The 25,588-nt window shown below is 43.7% G+C and overlaps 1 protein-coding gene across 2 annotated transcripts in view; it reads right to left on the bottom strand.

Annotated features, from left to right (window-relative positions):
- ndrg2 (NDRG family member 2) overlaps positions 1–25,588 on the bottom strand; it is a 48,156-nt gene that overhangs the window by 13,011 nt on the left and 9,557 nt on the right. Inside the window, exons 2-9 of one of the 2 annotated variants that reach the window (XM_072458646.1) lie at positions 11,192–11,277; positions 7,932–7,973; positions 6,368–6,473; positions 4,409–4,529; positions 2,938–3,000; positions 2,095–2,155; positions 1,035–1,121; positions 66–122 (exon numbers count right to left, since the gene is read on the bottom strand). In XM_072458646.1, the coding sequence (XP_072314747.1) occupies positions 66–122; positions 1,035–1,121; positions 2,095–2,155; positions 2,938–3,000; positions 4,409–4,529; positions 6,368–6,473; positions 7,932–7,973; positions 11,192–11,266 (612 nt within the window). In that variant the 5' untranslated portion in view covers positions 11,267–11,277. Of the gene's footprint in view, positions 1–65; positions 123–1,034; positions 1,122–2,094; positions 2,156–2,937; positions 3,001–4,408; positions 4,530–6,367; positions 6,474–7,931; positions 7,974–11,191; positions 11,300–25,588 lie in introns of those variants that run through there. The other variant, XM_072458645.1, reaches the window with a different exon arrangement.

The raw sequence follows: 25,588 nt of genomic DNA, 5'->3' as shown, positions 1-25,588 counted from the left end.
CTTAAAAGTAATCGACATTTGACATTTTCACACTGAACTTTGAACTTTGTGAAAGCCGTTCTCACCTGACTGAAGAGGTGAGTCATGATCTGCTCCGTGAGAGACTGCGTCACCGCGCTCAGCTGCAACACAGAAGCCGCTAAACGTGAAGACGAAACCCGGCAGACGGGTCATGGAATGAGCGCGTCCAGATGTCAAGTGATGGAGCGCTCTCCTTAGTGATGAGTGGATCCAAATACCAGCTTTAAGTTCAGGTGAGAAGAAGGACTAAAGCGGGACTAAAGCGGGACTAAAGCGGGACTAAAACAGGACTAAAACAGGACTATAACAGGACTAAAACAGGACTAAAGCAGGACTAAAACAGGACTAAAGCAGGACTATAACAGGACTAAAACAGGACTAAAACAGGACTATAACAGGACTAAAACAGGACTATAACAGGACTAAAACAGGACTAAAGCAGGACTATAACAGGTCTATAACAGGACTATAACAGGACTAAAACAGGACTAAAGCAGGACTAAAACAGGACTAAACCAGGTCTATAACAGGACTATAACAGGACTAAACCAGGTCTATAACAGGACTAAACCAGGACTAAAGCAGGACTATAACAGGACTATAACAGGTCTATAACAGGACTAAACCAGGACTAAAGCAGGACTATAACAGGACTATAACAGGTCTATAACAGGACTAAAATAGGACTAAAACAGGACTAAAATAGGACTAAAAGGAGACTAAAACAATCCTTAAATGTCTTAGTTGAGCTTTAAGTTTGGCATATTGTAAACAGAAAAAAGTCCATTTAATAGTTTTTAGACTTCATACTTTATATATTAAAGGTCTGAACCAGAACCGAACAAACCCAGCACTGAACCGGTCCTGAACTTGGAACAAATAAGTAGAATAACCTAAATCTGGAATACACCAGAGCTAAACCAGACCCAGGACTGAAGTGGATCCTGGATGTTCTGTCCTGACCCACAGCTGGGGGTCCCCGGGGGTCCCCGGGGGTCCCTGGGGGTCCGTACCTTCTGAGCGGCCCAGTCCATCCAGGTCCTGGAGTTGGTGTCGATGTTGATCAGAACCAGGCCCTCCACTGAGTCCGGGTTCCCCAGCTTCAAACACAACAAACAAAACACAAGTGAAGATGAAATGTGGAGAAACGAGGCCCTGGATGTGTCGACTTGAACCCATCGTGTTCAGGGAGACTAGACCAGAGAAAAGACTAAACCAGGACTAAAAAACACATGAAATGAACCAGAAGGAGGCAATCCAGAGTCAAAGAGATGCAAAGATGATTTTCAAACTTGGACTAAAGCAGGTCTAAACCAGGACTAAACCAGCTCTAAAACAGGACTAAAAGAGGTCTGAACCAGGACTAAACCAGGACTAAACCAGGACTAAAGCAGGACTAAACCAGGTCCAAACCAGGACTAAAAGAGGTCTGAACCAGGACTAAACCAGGACTAAACCAGGACTAAAGCAGGACTAAACCAGGTCTAAACCAGGACTAAACCAGGTCTAAACCAGGACTAAATCAGCACTAAAGCAGGACTAAACCAGGACTAAACCAGGACTAAACCAGGACTAAAGCAGGTCTAAACCAGGACTAAAAGAGGTCTGAACCAGGACTAAAACAGGACTAAACCAGGACTAAACCAGCACTAAACCAGGTCTAAACCAGGACTAAACCAGGACTAAACCAGGTCTAAACCAGGACTAAACCAGGACTAAACCAGGACTAAACCAGGTCTAAACCAGGACTAAACCAGGACTAAACCAGGTCTAACACAGGTCTAACACAGAACTAAACCAGGACCAACACTTCCTGACACAGTCCAACTCTTAACGAACATTCTCATTGGTCGAGGCTGAAACTAATGATTTTAGTTGTCGACTAAACAAATGGTTATTGTTATTATTATTAATAGAGAATAATTACAGATTTAGACACATTTTTTATAAAAACAACTACATGTTCTGGCAGTGAATGGCGCGGTTTAGACTCGCAGTTTGGACGCCCGGCTTGGAATATTTGCCCAGCTTTGTCAATGACAGAATGTATTTAGTCAAATGTAGAGTTCTTACTGTGAACTTGGACAGAATGTGAGCTCCAGCTCCGACTCCGATCCCAATCACAGTCTGGAAGCTGCAGAAGACGTGCAGAAGGAACAATTAACGTGAATTAAATGGTTTATGCACATTCTATATTAGAGTCTATATCACAATTGAATAAAACTTGAAATTAAATTATATTAAACCATTGAACTGAAAAATATTGCACGTGTACATGTTCCTGTTTCACGTTTGTAACGTCAAATAATAATAAAACATTTCAGGAAAACAATAAAGGACTCTGAAATTCACCAACTGGGGGATATTTTATTGTTCTATAAATGTAAAAAGTATGTGAAATGTAAATGTATGGCCCAATTTTAACAATTCAGTTTCAGTTCAGTTTTTATTTAATTTATATAAAAAAAGAAAAAATAATAATACAAATAATAATAAAATACATAATGATAATAAAAAACATAATAATAATAATAAAATAAATAATCATAATAATAAAAATAATAAAATATATACTACTATTAATAACAATAATACAAATAAATAAATAATAATAATAAGTTATTGATTGACCAAAGATTTCATGTTTTTTTCTGTCTTTTTTTCTTAAATAAACACTACACTCTAACACTCTGAGCAACAGAGTTTGAAAATGTTATTTTTCAACGGAGCCACTAATATCGACATAATTCATGTTTCTTCGCAAAACCTCCACTTTCGCTCCCCATATCGATGTACAATCGGGACAGCACTTTGAAATGCCTTTTGGCGTCGTCTCCTCTGCCGTTTCCACGAGAACATAATTTATCTCGCGACTGAACTGAATGAAACGTCCAAACGAGTCGAGCTTGTACTCACTTGAAAAACTGCAGAACGCTGGGAAGCATCTCGGCAACGGTGTCCATGGAGGGATACTGGTAACTGCCAACGCAAACACGAGTCACTGAACTGTCACCAAACACTCACGAAGTACACGTCTACGATACCGTTCCTACCAGTTCTACCAAACCGCAAATAAAAACTTACAACAGTTTGTTTTGTGGAGAAAAAAGATAATATTGTAGACTCTTCCTTGTTTAATGCTTAATTATTGCCGATTTTTGCCCCCGGTTTGCCAGGTTCCATGATATTTTTAAAGGGACTTCCTGGTTGGACATGTGATTTGAGAATTGTTTACCGCGTTTGGATGAATGACGACGATCGACGAGAGTTCAAGTGTCGGTGAAGGGCGTGGAAAGAAACTAAATTAAAGTCCGTACGACCGATTTCCTCTAATTCTGTCTCAGTTTAATGGTGTAGAAGCTGTAGTAAATATTTATCATAGTTTTACTTCCGTTCAGTTGCAGTTTGTGAAGATAGAAAAATAAGAGTTTAAAATGACAGGAAGTGGAGCTGAATCCCTCTGTGATGTCATCAGTGTGCGACGCAGAGACAGTTTAAACCATGGTTAGACTAAATAAAGGTGTTTTATGGTCTTATTGTGTGTCAGATCAGAACTGTTGTGTCATTAATGTGAAGTTTGGCTCTGGTTGCTATGGTAACAGCTGTGGAATCACCTCTATGTCATATTTGTGCTCGTGTATCAACCAGGAAGTACAATTACAAACTTTACAAAAATGGTACAAACTGGGGAAAAAATGGGCAAAACGTTTAGTCAAATCTGAAATATAATCGTGTTCACTGCGTTTTAGTCAAACGTTAATCTAAAATATAAACATATAGACTTTAAGCCGGAAGGGACCGCAAAACTCAGATAAAAATTGATTTATGTCATAAATATTGGTCGAATCCGTCTGAGGCACACATTTATGGACTAATAATCCCCACACAAGTCACTGATCTCACATGAAACAACAAACAGACTGGATTATTGCCTGTGACGGCGACTCAAGCTATGGTTAGCGGCTAATGCTAGCGACTTTGCGGAGTAACGGTTTATTCCAGAGTGCTTTTTATTCACATTCTCGAGTCGCGGAGCTTTGTTTTGACGACTCTACTGCTTCGTTTAGTCGAGTTGTGTCCAGCTTAAAACCCCGACGCTGTTCGCGCTCTCGTTTTGTCTCGTTTTGAAACGTGGTCTAGTCCGAGTTGTTCGTCAGACTCAAAATCCTTTTCAAAACTCACTGAAAACGTTCTTTTTTTTTGCCGTGACCTTTGTTATGAGTCGCATCTCCAGACGGACTTTCATTTAAGAGGAAATGAAGGCCCCGGGGGAGACGTGGCAGCGATGCCAGGCATTTCCGTCGAGGATTAGCGTTAGCTCGCGGTTATTGCGCGGCGTCTGGAGCTTGCGGGGGGGTGGGGGGTTGGACGCGGGCGGGGACCGTACCTGGCGGGGAGGACAGTGGCCCCGTCCTCTTGCCCCGGGACGTCCACGTGGATCAGCGTGAAGCTCTTGACGATCTCCTGCATCTCCTCGAACTGGAACAGGGTCGAGAAGCAGCTCTTGCCTGGAGAAAGAACCACACGTCAGAGGCTTTATCTGTGGGCGTGTACTGTGGGCTTGTACTGTGGGCGTGTACTGTGGGCGTGTACTGTGGGTGTGTACTGTGGGCGTGTACTGTTAGCGTGTACTGTTAGCGTGTACTGTGGGCGTGTACTGTAGGTGTGTACTGTGGGCGTGTACTGTGGGCGTGTACTGTGGGCGTGTACTGTAGGCGTGTACTGTGGGCGTGTACTGTGGGCGTGTACTGTGGGCGTGTACTGTGGGCGTGTACTGTGGGCGTGTACTGTTCGCGTGTACTGTGGGTTTGTACTGTGGGCGTGTACTGTGGGCGTGTACTGTGGGCGTGTACTGTTCGCGTGTACTGTTGGTTTGTACTGTGGGCGTGTACTGTTCGCGTGTACTGTTGGTTTGTACTGTGGGCGTGTACTGTGAGCGTGTACTGTTAGCGTGTACTGTGGGCGTGTACTGTTAGCATGTAATGTGGGCGTGTACTGTGGGCGTGTACTGTGGGCGTGTACTGTGGGCGTGTACTGTGAGCGTGTACTGTTAGCGTGTACTGTGGGCGTGTACTGTGGGCGTGTACTGTGGGCGTGTGCTGTGGGCGTGTACTGTGGGCGTGTACTGTGGGCGTGTGCTGTGGGCGTGTACTGTGGGCGTGTACTGTGGGCGTGTGCTGTGGGCGTGTGCTGTGGGCGTGTATTGTGGGCGTGTACTGTGGGCATGTACTGTGGGCGTGTACTGTGAGCGTGTACTGTTAGCGTGTACTGTGGGCGTGTACTGTGGGCGTGTACTGTGGGCGTGTACTGTGGGCGTGTACTGTGGGCGTGTGCTGTGGGCGTGTACTGTGGGCGTGTACTGTGGGCGTGTACTGTGGGCGTGTACTGTGGGCGTGTACTGTGGGCGTGTACTGTGGGCGTGTACTGTTAGCGTGTACTGTGGGCGTGTACTGTGGGCGTGTACTGTGGGCGTGTACTGTATATTCACGGTTTTATTCATCAAAAACCACGAGAAAACGCTGTATTTTTGAGACTGTAACAGGGTCAAACTGCTCATAATGATGAGGCTATTGTTGGACTAAACCAAGACTAAAAATGAAACTAAAGCAGGACTAAAAATTGACAAAAAATTTGACTAAATCAAGACTAAAATTAGACTAAACAAGGACTAAATTAGTATTAAAGGACTAAGGACTAAAAATAGTACTAAGTACCAAGTACCAAGTAAGTACCAAGACAACTTGGTACTAGTATTTGGTACCAAGTTGTCTTGGTACCAAATAGTGCCAAGACAAAAGTTTTTACTAAATCAGGACTAAAAAAATAGGACTAAATCAAGACTTAAATTGGACTAAACAAGGACTAAAAATAGGACTAAACAAATACTAAGTAAAGACTAGAAATACTAAATCAAGACTAAAAATACTAAATCAAGACTAAATTTAGACTCAACAGGGACTAAATTTGTATTAAATCAAGATTAAAATTAGAATAAACAAGGACTAAATTAGGATTAAATCAAGACTAAAAAGTAAATCAATAAAGAAAAAAATAGGACTGAATTAAAACTAAAAAGGGACTAAATAAGGACTAAAAATAGGACTAAACCAAGACTTAAAAGGGGACCGAATCAGGACAAATTTTTTTACTAAATAAGGACTAAAAATGGGACTAAATAAGGACTAAAAACGGCTGCATTCACTCTTGCATAAACTCCACATTACAATTAGGACTAAACTAAGACCAAACCCAGAGGTTCTCCTGTTTTTCTAATGACTTTGATGAGCCCAGTTCTAAACCTAAACCAGGACTAAAGTCTGGGCTAAATGCTCATGCTGGCGCTCACTGTCCAGTCCCACGTCGTGGCAGGTGAGAATGGCCGGTCGGCGAGAGCTTCGGGCTCCGTGAACCGTCACGTGAAGAACGCCGTGTGGAGTCTCCACGTTGTGCTCCTGAAACGACAGACCGACAACAGCGGGTTCAGAGTCAGTGGCATTTCACACCGGAAAACAAGACTAAAACAGGACTAAAACAAGACTAAAACAGGACTAAAGCAGGACTAAAACAGGACTAAAGCAGGTCTAAAGCAGGACTAAAACAAGACTAAAACAGGACTAAAACAGGACTAAAACAGGTCTAAAGCAGGTCTAAAACAGGACTAAAGCAGGTCTAAAGCAGGACTAAAACAGGTCTAAAGCAGGTCTAAAATAAGGCCTAAAACAAGACTAAAGAAGGACTAAAATAAGGCCTAAAACAGGACTAAAACAGGTCTAAAACAGGTCTAAAGCGGTTCTAAAGCAGGTCTAAAATAAGGCCTAAAACAAGACTAAAGCAGGATTACAACTAGAGCAGCACAACGTGATCGCAAAGGTATCGATCGGTCAAAAGTCTTCCATCCGACCGAAATGTACTGTATTCATACGAAAACGCCCGATTGTCCTTGCTATTTTTTCCTAGCCTTCTAATTTAGCTTTGATTTAATCTGTTTTTTGTCAACTTTAGGCTTCTGTTTGCAAACGTGTCACATTTCTGTCTAAATTCCCAGTCGCTCGGGGACGTCAGAGCGGCGCGTCAGCGGAGGCGGTCCTTAACGGGTAAAGATCCCGCAAAGTTATAATAAACCTGTGCCCTCGATCCCGAGAACAAAAAGGTGTCAGACAAAGACGTGTGATTGTATCGTGAGCGACGAGAGCGTCCGGGGCGGATGTCGCTGCGCATCGAACTGATCCGAACGCCTGAAAACGCTTTAGTGCACGCAGTCAAAAGGGGACGTATTGTGCGTAATGTGCGACAAAGTAATGATTGTGTTCGAGGGAAACTGTGAAACTCGCGTCTGCCTCGTCCTCGTCATCACGGAGACGTTATTGCTTTGCCTGGAATGTGAATGAAAAAAAACGCAATACTAAGGAATGCTTTGTATATATTGAAGTTTACCAGGAAATCAGTCTGACAGAAGCGTGATTATTGTTCAAATACTTGTGTTATAAAGGGTGTGGTCAGTAAGGGTTCTTCCCTCAGTGTTCTCTGCTAGGACTTGGGCGAGAACTTGGACAAGAACTAGAACTTGGACGAGAACTAGAACTTGGACTAGAACTTGAGGCAAGAACTTGAGGCGATAACTTGGGCGAGAACTTGGGTGAGAACTTGTACTAGAACTAGTACTAGAACTAGAACTTGAGGCGAGAACTTGAGGCGAGAACTTGAGGCGAGAACTTGGACTAGAACTTGGGCAACAAATGACTGCAAAATGAGCAAGAACTTGGACTAGAACGTGGGCCAGAACTTGAGACGTCGTCAACGGGCAAATGAAGCTCGCCGCGCTCTCGACGCTGGCAGAACTTCTTCAGAGCGGATCGATAAACCGTGTGGAACGGTTTTAAACCGTGTGGAACGGTTGCGGTGGCGTTTACCTGTCCTTGGTCCAGCAGGATCCTCGCGGCCAGTTCAGCGTCCTGTCAAAACACAAAGAACATTCATTTTTCTGGACTTATTTCCCGTGCGATTGGACGACGATGAAACACGAACGGAAGACCTGACTAACGGCTTTAATGTGGGGTCTCGTCACTATCATTACCACGGCGACTGTAAGGACGAGCGAGAGAGAGAGAGAGAGAGAGAGGGGGGGGGGGGGACAGCGTTTCTTTCACTGGCAGATGTTGTGTGGCTCTCGAGGAAAGGGAAGTAAAAAAAGGAAGGAGAGAAGTGGGGGAGCGACTTCATAAACGAGCGCAAAAGATAACGAGCTAAGAAGGGAAGGAAACGACCGGTCTGAAAAGGAGGAGGAGAGAAAGGGAAGAGGCGGCGAGAGGAGGGTCGAGCGGGGGGAGGAAAGAGGGCGAGGTGAGGAAGGAGAGGAGGAAGAGAGAGGAAGAGAGAGAAAAGAAATGGGTGGAAAGATGAAAAGTAAAGAAGTTGAAGAGAAAAGAGAGAAAGAAATGGGAGGAAAGAGGGAAAGGAAAGAAGTCAAGGAAAAAGAGGGTGAGAGGATGAGAGAGTGAGAGGAGAACTAGGCCGAGAAGATGAGGGGATGAGAGGATGAGCGAGTGAGAGGAGAAAGAGGATGAGAGGATGAGAGGGTGAGAGGATGAGAGGAGAAAGAGGATGAGAGGGTGAGGGTGAGAGGAGAAAGAGGATGAGAGGGTGAGAGGGTGAGAGGGTGAGAGGATGAGAGGAGAAAGAGGATGAGAGGGTGAGGGTGAGAGGAGAAAGAGGATGAGAGGGTGAGAGGGTGAGAGGATGAGAGGAGAAAGAGGATGAGAGGGTGAGAGGATGAGAGGATGAGATGGCGGGACAAGCACGGTTGTCAAAAGTATAAAAACTCCTAAACTAATCGATACTAAAACTAGTATTGAAACTAGTGTGAGTTTGGCTGCTGTCGCCCCTCGTGTCCAGCAGGTGTCAGTGTGAGTTTGGCTGCTGTCGCCCCTCGTGTCCAGCAGGTGTCAGTGTGAGTTTGGCTGCTGTCGTCCCTCGTGTCCAGCAGGTGTCAGTGTGAGTTTGGCTGCTGTCGTCCCTCGTGTCCAGCAGGTGTCAGTGTGAGTTTGGCTGCTGTCGCCCCTCGTGTCCAGCAGGTGTCAGTGTGAGTTTGGCTGCTGTCGCCCCTCGTGTCCAGCAGGTGTCAGTGTGAGTTTGGCTGCTGTCGCCCCTCGTGTCCAGCAGGTGTCAGTGTGAGTTTGGCTGCTGTCGCCCCTCGTGTCCAGCAGGTGTCAGTGTGAGTTTGGCTGCTGTCGCCCCTCGTGTCCAGCAGGTGTCAGTGTGAGTTTGGCTGCTGTCGCCCCTCGTGTCCAGCAGGTGTCAGTGTGAGTTTGGCTGCTGTCGCCCCTCGTGTCCAGCAGGTGTCAGTGTGAGTTTGGCTGCTGTCGCCCCTCGTGTCCAGCAGGTGTCAGTGTGAGTTTGGCTGCTGTCGCCCCTCGTGTCCAGCAGGTGTCAGTGTGAGTTTGGCTGCTGTCGCCCCTCGTGTCCAGCAGGTGTCAGTGTGAGTTTGGCTGCTGTCGCCCCTCGTGTCCAGCAGGTGTCAGTGTGAGTTTGGCTGCTGTCGCCCCTCGTGTCCAGCAGGTGTCAGTGTGAGTTTGGCTGCTGTCGCCCCTCGTGTCCAGCAGGTGTCAGTGTGAGTTTGGCTGCTGTCGCCCCTCGTGTCCAGCAGGTGTCAGTGTGAGTTTGGCTGCTGTCGCCCCTCGTGTCCAGCAGGTGTCAGTGTGAGTTTGGCTGCTGTCGCCTCTCGTGTCCAGCAGGTGTCAGTGTGAGTTTGGCTGCTGTCGCCCCTCGTGTCCAGCAGGTGTCAGGCGCGAGAGCCTCGGAGCTCAGACCTGGGATGACCTGCAGCCGCGGTTACGTAAAGATCTCACACGTCGGTCTGGCTCTTCTCACACGTTTACGACGCTGACGGGACGAGGTCTGGACGAGCTTCAGAAGCACAACTGCATTTCCTCTGTTTGTTTGGGACTAACGAGGGACTAAAGCAGGTCTAAAGCAGGACTAAAGCAGGACTAAAGCAGGTCTAAAGCAGGTCTAAAGCAGGACAAAAAGCAGGTCTAAAGCAGGACTAAAGCAGGACTAAAGCAGGACTAAAGCAGGTCTAAAGCAGGTCTAAAGCAGGTCTAAAGCAGGTCTAAAGCAGGTCTAAAGCAGGTCTAAAGCAGGTCTAAAGCAGGACTAAAGCAGGACTAAAGCAGGTCTAAAGCAGGTCTAAAGCAGGACAAAAAGCAGGTCTAAAGCAGGACTAAAGCAGGACTAAAGCAGGACTAAAGCACTAAAGCACTAAAGCAGGTCTAAAGCAGGTCCAAAGCAGGTCTAAAGCAGGACTAAAGCAGGTCTAAAGCAGGTCTAAAGCAGGTCTAAAGCAGGTCTAAAGCAGGTCTAAAGCAGGTCTAAAGCAGGTCTAAAGCAGGTCTAAAGCAGGACTAAAGCAGGACTAAAGCAGGTCTAAAGCAGGTCTAAAGCAGGACAAAAAGCAGGTCTAAAGCAGGACTAAAGCAGGACTAAAGCAGGACTAAAGCACTAAAGCACTAAAGCAGGTCTAAAGCAGGTCTAAAGCAGGACTAAAGCAGGACCAAAGCAGGTCTAAAGCAGGTCTAAAGCAGGTCTAAAGCAGGACTAAAGCAGGACCAAAGCAGGTCTAAAGCAGGTCTAAAGCAGGTCTAAAGCAGGACTAAAGCAGGTCTAAAGCAGGTCTAAAGCAGGTCTAAAGCAGGACTAAACCAGGTCTAAACCAGGACTAAAGCAGGACTAAAGCAGGTCTAAAGCAGGTCTAAAGCAGGACTAAAGCAGGTCTAAAGCAGGACTAAAGCAGGTCTAAAGCAGGACTAAAGCAGGTCTAAAGCAGGACTAAAGCAGGTCTAAAGCAGGACTAAAGCAGGTCTAAAGCAGGACTAAAGCAGGTCTAAAGCAGGACTAAAGCAGGACTAAAGCAGGTCTAAAGCAGGTCTAAAGCAGGTCTAAAGCAGGACTAAAGCAGGTCTAAAGCAGGTCTAAAGCAGGACTAAAGCAGGTAATATGTATGAGTAAATATTGTCCGAATATCTTAATGGGATTCATTTAGTTAATATGATCGTGAGCCGTGTATTGTCTATGTTTATTGTTTGTTTATTGTTTATTATTTATCGTGTATCGTACGGCGAGGAGCCCTGTGTTGTGTGGTTTGTGTCCAGAACCCGGCCAAAAGCGTTCTGACCTTGCTGCTGTCGGCTTGACCCGTGAGCAAAGGCTTGTCCTCCGTGATGGCAACTTCCTGCATCTCTGTCGCCATGGCGTCACTTCCTGTTTGAGAGAAAAACAACAACAACAACACTTTTAGCCCGAGGCAGTGGTGCGAAACAAACTGCATTAACTACAGCGCCGTGTCTCCTCTGGGCCCCTGAGCTCCGGGACCTCGCTGAAGTTAATTAACAAATCGAGCAGAGATAAAAGCCGCACGAAAGCGATGTTTGAAAAAATAATGTTTCAAAATGACTTTCTTTGCAGAAGCATTTAAGCTCCATCACAACAACTGCAAAATGTGTATTTTTCATCCAAATTATGACAACACGGAAGAAACTCTCAATAAAGCTGCTACTAATGAATATTTTCATACTAGTCAGCAATTATTTTTTTCAATTATTTCTATTGCACATTTATTTTTTGGATTATTTCTATTGCACATTTATTTTTGGGATTATTTTCTATTGCACATTGAGACTTTTAAAATTTAAAACCAAATAAATGTTGAAAATGTTAACTGAACGCGTCAGTTAAATTCAGCAGATTAATGATGAAAGTCAGAAATAGTTTATTCTTTGACATTTCGATTTAATAATGCTTAAGTCTTTGTATAAAATATATTTTCGGGTGTGTCTTAGTTCTTTTGGTCCAGAAAACGATTATTTCTTAAAGTACATATCGACTATATCACAGTGACAGCTAAAAAACAGAGGGAACAGCTAAACCGTGATCTGCTGCGCCGTTTCAGTGCAATATAAAGACCGTTATTACCGTTATGACCGCGTGTTTCGGAACGAGCGATAAACAATGACGATTAGCGTATTTCTGCATCGATCGTTCGCTATTATTCAGATTAGCCGGGGCAGCTCAAATTTCACGTTTACCCGAGCCAAGCACTGGTGTAGTTTAGAAAGTGCGATTCATTTGCTTTTCTTCGTTCATTCCCACGCCGTCCATCTCGAGTCCGTGTGCGAATGGCCCGGGCAGATATCGAGTCAATTACGCTGATGCATGAACTCCCCGAATCGTACGTTTTCCAGCGTCAGAGCTTCGCGGCCCGATTTGAGTTTCTTCGCCGAATTGATGCGTTCCGCTCTTTGTCAACGTTGGATGCAAAGTTAACCGGCTTTTTACATATTCAAACTTCACCCTGTGGTCGGCCCGAGGTGGATTTGCACAGTTTGCCGAATCTTTTGCATAAAACAGGTCACCCTAGTTTTTTCCGGAGCAATGCTAAAATAATGAATAACTAAAAAGTACACAACAGACAACAGGTCACGGGTGGATTATCACAGAAATAAGTCTGATTTACGACGTAACCACTTCACCAGAGAAAATGTCTGTTTACTAAGGTTGGTGTTTTTGCCGCCATGCTAATGCTAACCTAAAATTAATTGATTCATCAAATTCAAAATAGCTTGCTTGGCTTATTTTGTGTATAAAAACAGTCAACTGTCCTAAATTGTATCTTTATCAATTATTTAATGTCGTATTCAAGTTTTAAGTAAGGTTAGTGTTAACATTGAGGCACAAACAGCTACTTACTAGTATTGCTACTTGTTACTAATTACATCTGCTTCTACTTCTGCTTGGTGCGTGCTTGACCGCGGTCAGCGGCTTCATGGCCCCTCAGTGTTATTCTGCCCTCGGCCTCTGTCATGTTTGCGCGGACAACCAGCTAACGGCGCTAAAGCACGCTAGCCAATGCAGTGATGTGTCACTTCACTGTCCAGTCACACTCTCACGCCGACGACTCAAGCAAACAGCTCCTAGCAACAATAATAATACTAGTAATAATAATAATAATAATAATGGTAGGACAAGGCACATAACTCTGTGCAACTCTGCTATTGTTTTAATTATTTTTTCGTATATCTAAAAGAAGAAAATAAAAAAATTTATACCGAGAGCTGAGGACTGGACTTGTTTTATTCTTAAAATAATATCAACAAAGAAAAAAGAAAATGAAATGAATGAATAAAGAAATAAATGTGTATTTTTCTTTAGAAGACACAAGAGTTAATTGAATCACAAACAAAAAAGCAAATTCAAGAAAAATGCCAATTCTTTTTTTTAAAGGAAAATGTTTAAAAATACAAATCCAACTTCCCTCAACTTTGGCTAAATACAGTATGTACAGTAAGTGTGCAGCACTAATTTATTCCAACACGACCGCCCTTGTTAATTTACCCCTCAACAATGTTAAGCCGCACGCACTTTAGCCATTCCCCCTCACCTGCCCCGCCCTATTCACGTCATTTTCTGGCGGTGCCACGTTTTAATCGGCCCCCGCGCCATCGCTTTTCCACGTCTGAGCAGTTCCCTGTGTTTCGGCGGTCAGAGCGTGCGCACACCAACAAAGTGCAAGTGAATAAAAATGTCGAGCTTTGTTGACAAGTACACAGTCAGGTTCAGTAGAGGTGGCGTGGCTAGTTTAAAAGGTGCATTAGTTTTAAAACCTCAGAAAGAAACTGAAATGTCCAGTGGAATCTTCCAAACAAGGGTGTAAAACAGGGGTCAGTTTATATTGTAATTTTAGAGAAGCTCATGCATTCACAAAGACTCTCACCAATTTGTACCAAGGGGTTTTGGGGCGAGATTCCGCCAAGAAAATTTGAAGCAAACCTTAAAATCTCTGCATTCTGGTGCTTTTTGGTGCTATTTTTGCTGTTTTTTAATGTTCTTAGCTGCAGGCTTACTCCTAATACAGGCTCTTCCACATAAATGAGTATCTTTGATTAATAAGTAGAGGTTGCATGGCAAGTTTAAATGGGGCACCAGCCTTTTTTCCATTAGTTTGCTATGGGTCCGTTTTGCTTGCCTTTTCACAATAAGAAACTACAGCTACAACACAGAATTATACATTTTGTAACGGCCCTATGAAGCGTTTGGCTAATGTTAGCGGTACTCTGACTGAGCTGTAGCGTGATTCCGTTTCACTGCATGTTTGGTCTTGGATAAAATCATAACTACTGCCACATTTTGCCTACGCAGCCCATGATTACAGGACATAAAAGTGAGGTGAGTGATATTAACGCATTGGTGGTTAATTTTATGGTCCGTTCACGTTTTGTGTGATACTTGACATTTACAGTCACATTCCAGCGCATTCCTGGTGCATCGTACGGTTATTGCTTATGAAATAACGCTAAAAAACATTGAGCTAATGCTTTTTGTCAATATTACGTACCACAAGTATTACTATATAGCTCCAATTGCAAATTATGTTCAGATATATCTACCAATCCAGACTCGTACGGTCATATTTCACTCCAGACTTTACCGTCACTGTTACTACTCTGTGTGTACTTTGTGTTCAGCTACAACTCAGCGCCGCTCGTTTGTTTCCCCTTGCTTCAGCTGCCAGACGACAGTTGTTCTCTTCATCTGTCGCGCCGAACAGGCGTCCCATCTCCAACAACAAAACGCATTCCGCAATCGCTCCAAGAAACGCTCAGTCCAAAGCGTGAAAGAGTCAAACGCAAACGAGGGACGTGCGGCTGGAGCGGCGGCGAGTACAGGCGCAAAACTGCCTCCAAATCGGTTATTTAGCGCATTTTAGAAACAGAACGGTTTCCAAAGTGCGGCACAGACACAGAACAATAAAATGTGCTCGATCTTACTAGCTTTAAAACAGTAAAAAAGCAAAGCAAAACCATAAAACCGTATCAATATAGTCAGACAACTTTAAAATGACTCAATAGTTCCTTTTTTCCAACCGCGAAAAGGTAGAAGAGCTCCAACCAAAAACCTACGTCCACAGAACCGCACGGCCGGGCATAAACGTGGTGACAATAACACCATATAAAAAAAATGCATTTCCTTTGAGATTCACACCACGTCCAGGGCAACGTAGCTGTTAAAAGTGCGACATCAGCTGTGAAAAAGCATGAAGGTATTTCCCAAATGGCCCGAGAAGCCACTATTTCCATAACGGCTTAGAGTAATGAACCGTAGCTTGTTTCCTACGTCTCAGATGCCGTAAAACAAATAGAGCACTTTTTACAATCAGCTGCATATTATTAGACTATTTATCTAACATGACTAAATATATCTGCAGTTATATCGGCGATCGACACCACCAACCTGCTTTTGTATTGGCCTAATTTTTTATTTCTTTAATTTTTCATGCTTTGTTAAGGCTGTTACAAGTGTAGTTACAAAGTGCTGCACAATTTAGCTTTGTTTAATCGACCAGTTTATTTATTTATTTCATACTAACCAAGAATTGTCTTCAAAACTCTCGCAACGTTTTCCGCTCAAATCGCAGCGACAAACCCAAAAGCACAATCCGCCGTGTTTAATTGGCTCCCGCAACGAGACGACCTTCATTTAAAAAGAGCTACGTTTTTTGGCGTGGACTCTCTAAATGTTGTGTCTGTGGTTTCCAGAGCTACGGGGATGAATATGTGGTCCCGGAGCCAGCAGGCGAGACGCTGAGGGAGAAATAAGGAGTATATTGTTACCGCAAATGTCATAAATCTAACCAAGATTTAGGCACTTTGAGAGACAAAAATCAGACTTATTTTCAAGGACATTTTTGCCTAAAACAAGTGTATTTTTTTTAGATTTAAGAAGGTGTAATTTTGCAGAAAAATTATACAAAAAGAGCTGATTAAAAATGAAAAGGGTAAAAGTAGGGCTTGCGATACTAACAAAAATGTATATCTGGCTCTTTTTTCTAATATATTTTCAGACTATATTAAGTCGAGCCAACGGAAATGTGTTAAAACGTGTCTTTAAACGTGTTGGTCAAGGTTTAATTATCAGACAAATGTGAAATGTTTGTCAAATTAATCACAAAGGTGCAAGACATTTCACATTTGCCTGATAGTTAAACCTCAATATATACGTTTGAAGACATGTTTTACCTCATTTCTGTTGGATTGACATAATATTGTCTGAATATTGTTAACCGAATACTCCAAACATGTTTAAATGTTATCAATATCTCATACTAAAAGTTTGATTGCCATTGTCAGTGGTGAATGTGCCTTTAAAACAGGCCTTTTCAAGTTAGCTTTAAGGTTGGTTGAGGTGTAGCCTTTTTTTTTTTTTTCATGTTTGCCATTATAATTTTTTTATAATTATTTGTATTTCTTTTATTTAGTCAGTCATTATCATTATTATCATTATCATCATCAGGCAAATATAAAGAACAACATTATTACCTTTGGCTCGTCGGTTTGTGTCGGCCCAATAGACTGGAAACAACATAAATATTCTTACTTTTTCATAATTATATCCTGCAGATTGTCGGTTGAATCCTGGACTCCGTGACAGTCACATATGAGTTTAGTTTTACGTGTGCGCAGATGCTTCCCCCGCTTCCTCGCTGAGCTAAAACGGTGCGACGGTGGAACCTATGGAAATGGAACGTATGGAATAGACCCCTGTCGCCTGCTTCATAACGACCACGTTCGGCTCGGTCACGACGCGCCACAAAGTCTCTGCCGCCTTAAGGTCGAGTCGAAGCACGGATTTTGCATCGAGGTAACGAGCGAAAGGTTCATGCTAATGCTGTCAAATAAGTCACACGCAGCGAAACAGAGCTCGACGACGAAGTCACTCACACATTTAAAACACGCGTAGAGTCAAAGAGGCCACAACTGTTTAATCTATAAGAAAAACAACTCATATTTTATATTCTGTCGATGCTTTTTTTTTTTACTTTGTAACAACTTGATCAATGTTTAAAAAAATGTTTACAGATCGAAAATACACAAAACTCGCACTAAAACCAGGGCTGCAGCGATTAATTGGCACAATTGTTCACAAATTCGTTATCTGGACTATACAGACTCTAAAACACATACAAAAATGATCAATAATGCACTTTATTCATAAATATTCTCTCTCTGGAAGCCTTCAGTCGCCATATTTCAACCTTTATTTGGTCAATAATGTATTTAAAAAGTCTAAAGGTTCAATAGAAACAATTGCCTGTTTAGTCGACTATTAGAGTAATCGCTAAACCAGGACTTAAACTAGGACGAAAGACAAGTCTAAAGAATAAACTGCTCAAACCAGGGCCGAAAGGGTGCGAACGGGCGCTAACAAGTGCTAACAGGTGCGAGCGGGCGCTAACAGGTGCTGACGGGTCGTAAACTTTTCCGTACATGTTTCGCCCTCGACTTTTGGCATGCGCTTGAGAGAAAACCAACCCCTCGTCAGACCTCTGCAGACGTCACTCAAAGCCACTCGACCTTTCCGTGTTCGGGACAAACTGCGAGGCGACCGCTCTCGAAATACACTCGGAGACGGGTTTTACGGGACGAAAATGCCAATGCGGCTGGAGCAGAAATGGACGAGGAGAAGAGAAAGTACAGGACATTACCGAAGGCCATATTTAGCCTGAATTTGCATGTTTTTGGGCCTAAACTGGGCCTAAACTGGGTCTAAACTTTGGCCAGAGAGCGTTTTCATCAAATACGCTGATTTGATACACGTTCCACGTCATTTTCACAAAATTGCGGCTCAACTTCAGTCACAAGACTTCTTTTCTCAGCTCGTTTCGGCAATCGATTAATTGCGATTAACCGAGTCCCTTGTTGCAGCCTTGCCTGAAACTAAACCTGAAACTAAACCTGAAACTAGAAGAGAACCCAACCAGGTCCATCACAACCCAACCAGGTCAAACCCGGAACAAATCGAGAAGATCAAAGGCTCAGCCCACAATCCAGCCTCGTGCTTTCCAGTTTCTGTGCTTTCGCTAACGACATTAACCGTAACGCCGTCCTCTTTTGTCCTTTACAACGGTTCATGGTCGATCGTTCTTGGCGTGCGGCGATACGCGACTTCCATCGACTTCCAAGTGTCAGGAGTTCAGCGGAGCGAATGTCTTGGGTTCGCGCTAAAGTCCGACACGTTGGCGCTTTAGCCGACCTTCAAAGAGGGAAACTTTACCGACGCTAGAGCCGCACGATTTGGGAAAAAGTAAGTTCACATTTCAAATGTGTCGAGGAGAAAGACTGACACAGGCCTACCAGCTGCTAAACACGTTCATTTCAGATTTCAGGGCTTTAATCTGGCTGTTAATCGACCAATCGTGGCTCGTCGACCGTTAAAAGTCATATTTTGATCGCCGTAAATGTTAAACGACTTTTTCCCAACAAAGACCGTGACATTATCCAATCAAAATGTCCAAAAAGAATGCGATTCAAAATCCTTTGCCATTTGCCGATTGCGTCTGCTTTAGATTTAGAAGACATTTAGCACTAAACACACACATTATGCAATTAACGCTGACCCTTTAATTCGTGCGTCGGCGGTGGCTTTTCAGTGGCTTTTCAGTGGCTCATCAGTGGTTTTAGCCGTTGAAAGTAAATAAGCCGTAAGTCCATAAAGGATTCACGGATCGTCGGTTACACGGGCCCGTCACGGGAATCACTATGGCGACGCATCGGCCACTGAATAAAAGCTGGAGCTGTAAGTTTGGCGCCCAATAATGAGTTTATTCTTTTTTGTCTATATTTTCTTTCATTTTTCTTCTCTTTTTTTGTCTTTTCGACGCAGTGACAGGAAATGTTTGTATGACTTTTTGTTGATGTATTAAAAGGACAAATATGATGCATTATTTGTATCGTTATTAGCCTCTAAACGTGCCCTTGAGCAACTTAAGTTTGGCATTTTGAACAAAAATAAATGAATACAAAAATTAATCACATTTGGATCGCTGCTGTTTCGCCCGCGGCTATCTGAGCTTTGGCGACGATTAATCGGTTTCATCGATATCCGTGATTATTCAGGTCACGAAAACGAGAAAAAATGTATCTTTTGTTTTGTTGCGCGCCGATGATTGCGTGATGCTTTTTTGTCGCGACTTCCCAGGTCCTTCAATTAAATCGACAATTGAAATAACAGATTACGAGTCTATACGTTTGCTTACGATTGCGTTAATCGCTCTCTCCCGCTCTCCATCTCATCTCCCTCTCTCTGTGCACCTCTTTCTCCTCTCCCCCTCCTCTCTTTCCCTCATTAATCTCCTCATCACATTCTCTCCACTCTCTTTTTCTTCTCTCCCTCTTTCTCCTCTTTTTCACTTTCTCTCGCTCTCTTCTTCTCATTCTCTCCTCTTTCTCCTTCTCATTTCTCCTTTTCTCTCTCTCTCTCTCTCTCTCTCTCTCTCTCTCTCCTTCTCTCTCGCTCTCTCTCTCTCTCTCTCTCCACTGTGTCTCTCCAGTTTCCACCTCCCTCCCTCCCTCCCCCCAGTCTTCCTCCCTCTCCCGTTCCATTTTTATCTCCGTGCATCTCCCTCTCTTCCGTTACGGCCTGTTGCTAGGCGATACTGTGCCAGCGCCTCCAGAATGTACAGTACCGATCGCGTCTCGCTCGTACGTTCCAGGTCCAAACCCGACACTTCTTTCCTCTCGACTCGTCGCGGCCTGAAACCACGTGGACGCGTCGCCGTCGGTTACGCTTACATAACTCGGGAATGCTCCGCTCGTGTATCAAATGCGCCGCACAAAACTTGGAACGGCCTAGCGCATATTTCGACATCTCCGCTGAGGAAAACAAGCAGCGAAAGGGAAACGTGCACTTTCGTGTGGGAGGAAAACAAACGAATATAAAAGCTTCACTCGCAGCATAACGTGGACACAGTGGATGGAGTAGTAGTAGTAGTAGTAGTAGTAGTAGTAGTATTGTTGTTTCTCTGTTTTTGTTTTATATTCTAAAAAAATATAAAAAAAATTAAAGAATCATAACTTGATGTACATTTTGTCATTGAAAGTGGCAATAAATCCTGAAAACCATCACAAAATCTTTCATTAAAACAGTATTTAAATTGAGGGGTTTTGGTTGGGAAATAAATGCATCTTTCTAAAAATGTTTTGGATCAGCAAAATAGCAGAGCAGAGCGGCCCAGAGGCCCAGAGAAGCAGAGCGGCACAGAGAGGCACAGAGAGGCCCGGAGAGGCACAAAGCGGCACAGAGAGGCCCAGAGAGGCCCAGAGAGGCCCAGAGAGGCACAAAGCGGCACAGAGCGGCACAGAGAGGCCCAGAGCGGCACAGAGAGGCCCAGAGAGGCACAGAGAGGCCCAGAGAGGCACAAAGCGGCACAGAGCGGCACAGAGAGGCCCAGAGCGGCACAGAGCGGCACAGAGAGGCCCAGAGCAGCACAGAGAGGCCCAGAGCGGCCCAGAGCGGCACAGAGCGGCACAGAGAGGCCCAGAGCGGCACAGAGAGGCCCAGAGCGGCACAGAGAGGCCCGAGTGACCGACAGAAGGGCCATGACTTATTCATCGTTATGCTAAAGGCACAAAAATCTACAACAAAAAAACACACCACAACAAAAGAAGCAGGAAGTGAGAGTATTGTCTCGGATTAAAGCAGCACAAAGTAGGATTCCCAACGACGTGCATCACTCCACGGAGACGGGAAGTTAAAACCAAACCAGACAGTCAGTTTTTGCCAGAGGTGTTCATGGTTAAAACCCATCAACCGTCACTAAATGCCTGACCGAGCGAGGACGTTTTGCTGGTTAACAGGCGCGTCTCATTTGTCCCACGTCCCCTCAAATGTCTCTGAGTGAACGTTACCAACACGGACAACCTGAGTGACACTACAGCATTTATGGTTTAATAGACTAAAACGGCCTGGATTATGAAACCTTTACCCAGGAGCAGAATCTATTGATCTTTAACCTGTTCAAGCTAAGGTTAGCGGCTAACGTTAGCGGCTAACGTTAACATTAATTATTGAACATCAGTGGCCTCGGTGGGCGTCCCACAGTTGTTGATCAAACCGACTGAAAGTTAAAGAATCAAACAATAAAACAGTAATAATAGCAGAGAAGCAGATTAAACGATGTTCACAGGGATTAAGCCAATGGGGAACTGTCCCAGAGCGCCCCCCTGTGTCGGTGCTAGAAAGAGTACCCTGTCCTTAGACCCTGCTTCGGTTGCTCCAGAGTGCCCCCTGGGTTATTGACACCGGCTTATAGACAAGCCGGTGGTCAGCCATTGCCTGGAATGTCACAAGACAGGTCTGCGGAGAAGCAAGGCCCTTCACAGCAACAGGAAGTGTATGTTTTTCATGTATTTTAAGTTTAAAAACACCTGTAATATAGAGATTAATGTATTGAAGTTTATTTTATTGGTTGAGATCTTAAACAATGGGCCTTTAAGGGTGCCTTTAAGGGTGCCTTTGTGACTTCAGATGTAGGGTCCATCAACTAATTCTAATGGAGACGTTTTTGTTTTGCCGGGAATTTTTTTAATTGCTAACAAAACGGTCTGAAAAACATCAGTTCTTACTCTTGTGTGGACTCGCCTTCCCACAGATCTGACCTTATTCCACAGGCTTTAGCAGCGTCACCCGCTCGCCTCCGTCCACATAGATACATTTAAGGCCACAGCGTCAAACATCGGCGTCAAACAAGCGGCAATCCGTTCACCCGTAAAGTTACACGGTGCAGCTTTATGGGCTTTAGAGCGTCAAAAGCCGTGACACTTCGCCCGCCCGTATCATCGTACATTCTGTATTCCCGCCACGTCTTGAGCTCTCTAAACGCCGAGTCGCAGGCGTTTTCGGAACATCGGCGTAAACAAACTCGACCGCCAAAGTCGAGTTTGGATCGGGGGCGTTTCAGTTCGCCGTCCCATCGCGGCTCGCATTTCGAATGCCTGGACACTCGTGACGCCGCGGCCGGCCGAAAATAGCCCGAGTCCGGTCGAATTGAATGACACGTCTTGAGTCACACACACACGAGTCTTGGATATTTTAATGGCCTATTTTAAATTCGGGAGTTCTGTCCAATGTAACGTGGGCAGGGATTTCTCCACTGGCGGTAGACGAGTCGATCTGTCGCGTTTATTTGGACTCTCTTTCATTCAGAGCGGTGTTTCTCTGATTACACTGTGGAGGATTCGGATCGTAAAATTAGACACACTTACAACTCCTGAACTAAAAGGGAATGCGTTGTGTAAAAAGTGACTCGTGAGAGCGTTTTAAGTCCTAAACGCCGTTCCCTCGTCACTTCACGCAACGTCTGATCGATCGAGTCCAGCGCATCCGAGAAATCCTGTGCCGTCCTGCGTTCCAGTCATTTTCGGGTTTTCACCTACCCCCTATCCCCGCCCACTGCGCTGTACTTACTGCCGTTTATTCAAAAAGAATTCCGGCTCTTGTCCAGCCGCAGTGAATCTGTTCAGTTTTGTAACGTTTAGATTAATTGGTCGATGGGGTTTTTGTCGACCAAAATTTCAATTAACTATTTTGTTTGGATTGTAAATCATAAGGATTTCTACGGGACAACAGCAGAACGTAGACGTGTAGAATGAGCTGGCGGAAGATTTTGTGGTGACTCATGAATTTAGTCTGCCGTTTACATACAAATACACGGTTTCCTTGTGCGTATTTTGTATAAACAGTTGTTTTTGCATGAACTCCAGCGCGTTTGTGGCGTTGCGAGTGCGATTACGGTCAGATTGTCACGATACTCAAACGGTTTGGGAGCTTTTTCTAAAGAATCAGAATTGGAAAAAAGGTTTATTGTCATTGTCTGCAAAACAAAATTCACAAACAGGAACTTGCTTCGGTCTTAAGCTGCAACACACGACAATGAATAACAATTATAGCTAAATATATCAAATAAGGCATGCATAAAATTGACAAATAAAATGCAAATACAAACTTTCAAAGAAATTAGTCAACAAATCGATCACCGTATATCTTAAGTTCACTACAGCGCAAATTATTGAGCATTTTAAGCCATTTTGCATCAATAGTGTGGTTTACAATGAACAAAATATAAAATAATATTCTTATTGTTATAGTTTGACATGGCATGACTTTTCAAAAATAGCCAATTGGAGAATACAAACATACAAAAATGAGGATACACTTTGAAAATAGTCATTAGTCTTTGCATAATTGCTCTTTATATATTAATGAAGTGAGTGCATTTATAAATAACTAAAATAAATAAGAGGCAAGCTGCTTTGAATGTGTCAATTGCATTCATAAACATGGATATGGAAATGTAACAATAGGTGGATTAAGAGTTCGCCAAAAAGGAAAACCTGAATATTTTGGAGTTATTTTGACAAACCAAAGCTTTGAATTTGCTTCATTTGTCTTGTTTACCACCTTCTGCTCCACGTGTTGTCATTGTGCTCATGGGGAACACGTTTATTTCAACACGACCCATTTCCAGAGCTGGAAAACATTGGTAAATCTGATAAAAGCCCCTGTAAACCTCTCCATCTGCCTGGGCCGGCCTCTGTATTAGCGCTGAGCTGTGAAAACACACATCCGCGCTTGTTTTTAGCGCTTCCAAATCGACCTTGTGCGTCTCTTTTGTTTGCTCGTAAAACACGCGGAGCAAATACATGGTCGAACAGAGCGGAGATCCGTGCCGGCAGCTGATAGCGTATTGCATTAGCAGCTGTTAGCGTGTAGCATTAGCCGGCGCTACGTCACAGACCGCGCGCTCGGTTTTGAGCCGGGCACAGCTGCGGCGCCGTGAAGCTAATCCAAAAGAAGCTACGCTGGAGGAGGGATTCGACGTGACAGTTTATTACAAGAACCGGACATGAGTGATGACAACCAAGTCGGAAGAAATAAGCAACGAACGAAGCGACTGAAGCGACTGCAAAATCTCAGATAAAAACAAAAACAAAACTGTGGGCTGCCTATTTTTATATCATTTTGGAATATTTGAGAGCAGGGCTTGACAAATGCTGCATTATTGCGACTTTAGTTGGCTTTTGAACATGCTTTTTGTCCCCTTTAGGCCGTAGTTATTTTATTACTTGGTTTACGGATTTTTAAATGAAATATATTGAACAGGCGGGCGAAATATAAATATAAATATAATTTCAAAAGATTTTTTCTTCCGGGTTTGCCCAAAACAGACCACGGCGCGCAGGAGCGTGTAACAGTAGATTTATCGTGTTTTGGAGAAAATGTGGTAAACAAGTTTAAAATGTGTATTTGCGATATAAAGGCGGAGGAAACGGGCGGGCGGTACATTTTTTTTTTTTTTATAATAATCAATTTTATTTATATTGTATAAATCAATAATCCAAGTGCGGCGGATCCGTAAACCAAGTAATAAAATAACTACGGCCTTAGTATGAATATTTTCTAACTAACCCAAAATGAAGCTTTTAGGCAACGCGATTGCTATGCTAAGCTAATAGAGCCTTGAGTTTGTCATGAACACAGATTGATCGCAGAACTAGTCCAGCGATGGTTTATGGACGTAAAAACTGAGTGAACACTTGAAACTGAGTGATTTGTGAGGCTCAGAGAGTAAACGGGATCGATGAAACAAGCGTGACTGAAGCTAAATGCTATGCCAGGTATGTTTTTGACGCGGGAACAATGTTAACGATGGGTTAAAAGTAGGACAAAATCATGAATAAACCCTCGAAACAATGTGCGTCTCAGTTTGTGGAGGGGTTCTGAGGAAAGATGTTAGGAAATCAAAGCAAGTTTAAAGCTCGAATCGAACAAACAACTGATCCCACACACTGCACCGTCAAACCAGAATTGTAATATCGTATTGTAGATGATTTAAATGTCTGGAGTAAAGCGTTTTCCCCCGGATGCTTTTCAAAACAAACGGCGTCCCCGCGGCTTAATCTGCACCGTCCCCTTGATCGTCCTCGAGCTCGCCTCTTATAATTGCGATTATCTAATTATAGTTGTTTACTGGCCCAGTTGGCAGCACAAAAAGGCGTTTGTCAGCGCTTCATCGAGGACTATTTTAAACTATAGGCTACAAAGACTTAGAGACAGCAATTGCACAAGAATGTCTCGGACAAGCCACTTCTGAAGACTGAACGTGTGCGTTTGAATGTGTCCATAAACGATTAGCCATTTCAAGGTCGGCGTTTGAAAGGATGTGTCCTCTAGAGGCCGCATTGATTAGCACATGCAAAGGGACTAAATGCTAATGGAAGGCAAAGTCAAAAGGTTAAAAGGAAGAGGGACTGAAAAAGGAAGAGAAAAAAAACTATGGAAAGTTTTCTAAGCTAAATTCTGCACCGAAAATTTCAGCTTTTTCCTTATTTTTGTGCCAAGAGCCAAAGCTGAGCAATGAATTGGTATTGAAATTATACAGTATTTGTTGCTTGTTGTATTATCATAAAAAAGTAACTTTATTGAATCTTTAACCAGTCCTTTTGTTTAGTAGACGCAATAACTGCCATAGTCACTCCAGAAAAGCAGGTCGTGGCACCAGAATACCCAATTACAGTAAGAATAAATGTTTTTAAAGACATTTTTGAGCAACAGGTGTAATTGATTAAATGCAAGAGGAATTGGTTAAACGCCAAACCGTCAAACATCTCTATGGAGACGAGCAGGTAGCTGATTCTCCACCAGAAATGTTTCTTAAGCCATGTTTCAACTAGTTGGTTTT

Source organism: Eucyclogobius newberryi, unplaced genomic scaffold (genome assembly GCF_026437365.1).
Source record: "Eucyclogobius newberryi isolate DKJ021-1_F unplaced genomic scaffold, fEucNew1.0.hap1 SCAF_22, whole genome shotgun sequence".
In the NCBI taxonomy this organism is placed as follows: domain Eukaryota; kingdom Metazoa; phylum Chordata; class Actinopteri; order Gobiiformes; family Gobiidae; genus Eucyclogobius; species Eucyclogobius newberryi.
This window is presented reverse-complemented; position numbering and strand designations above follow the sequence as displayed.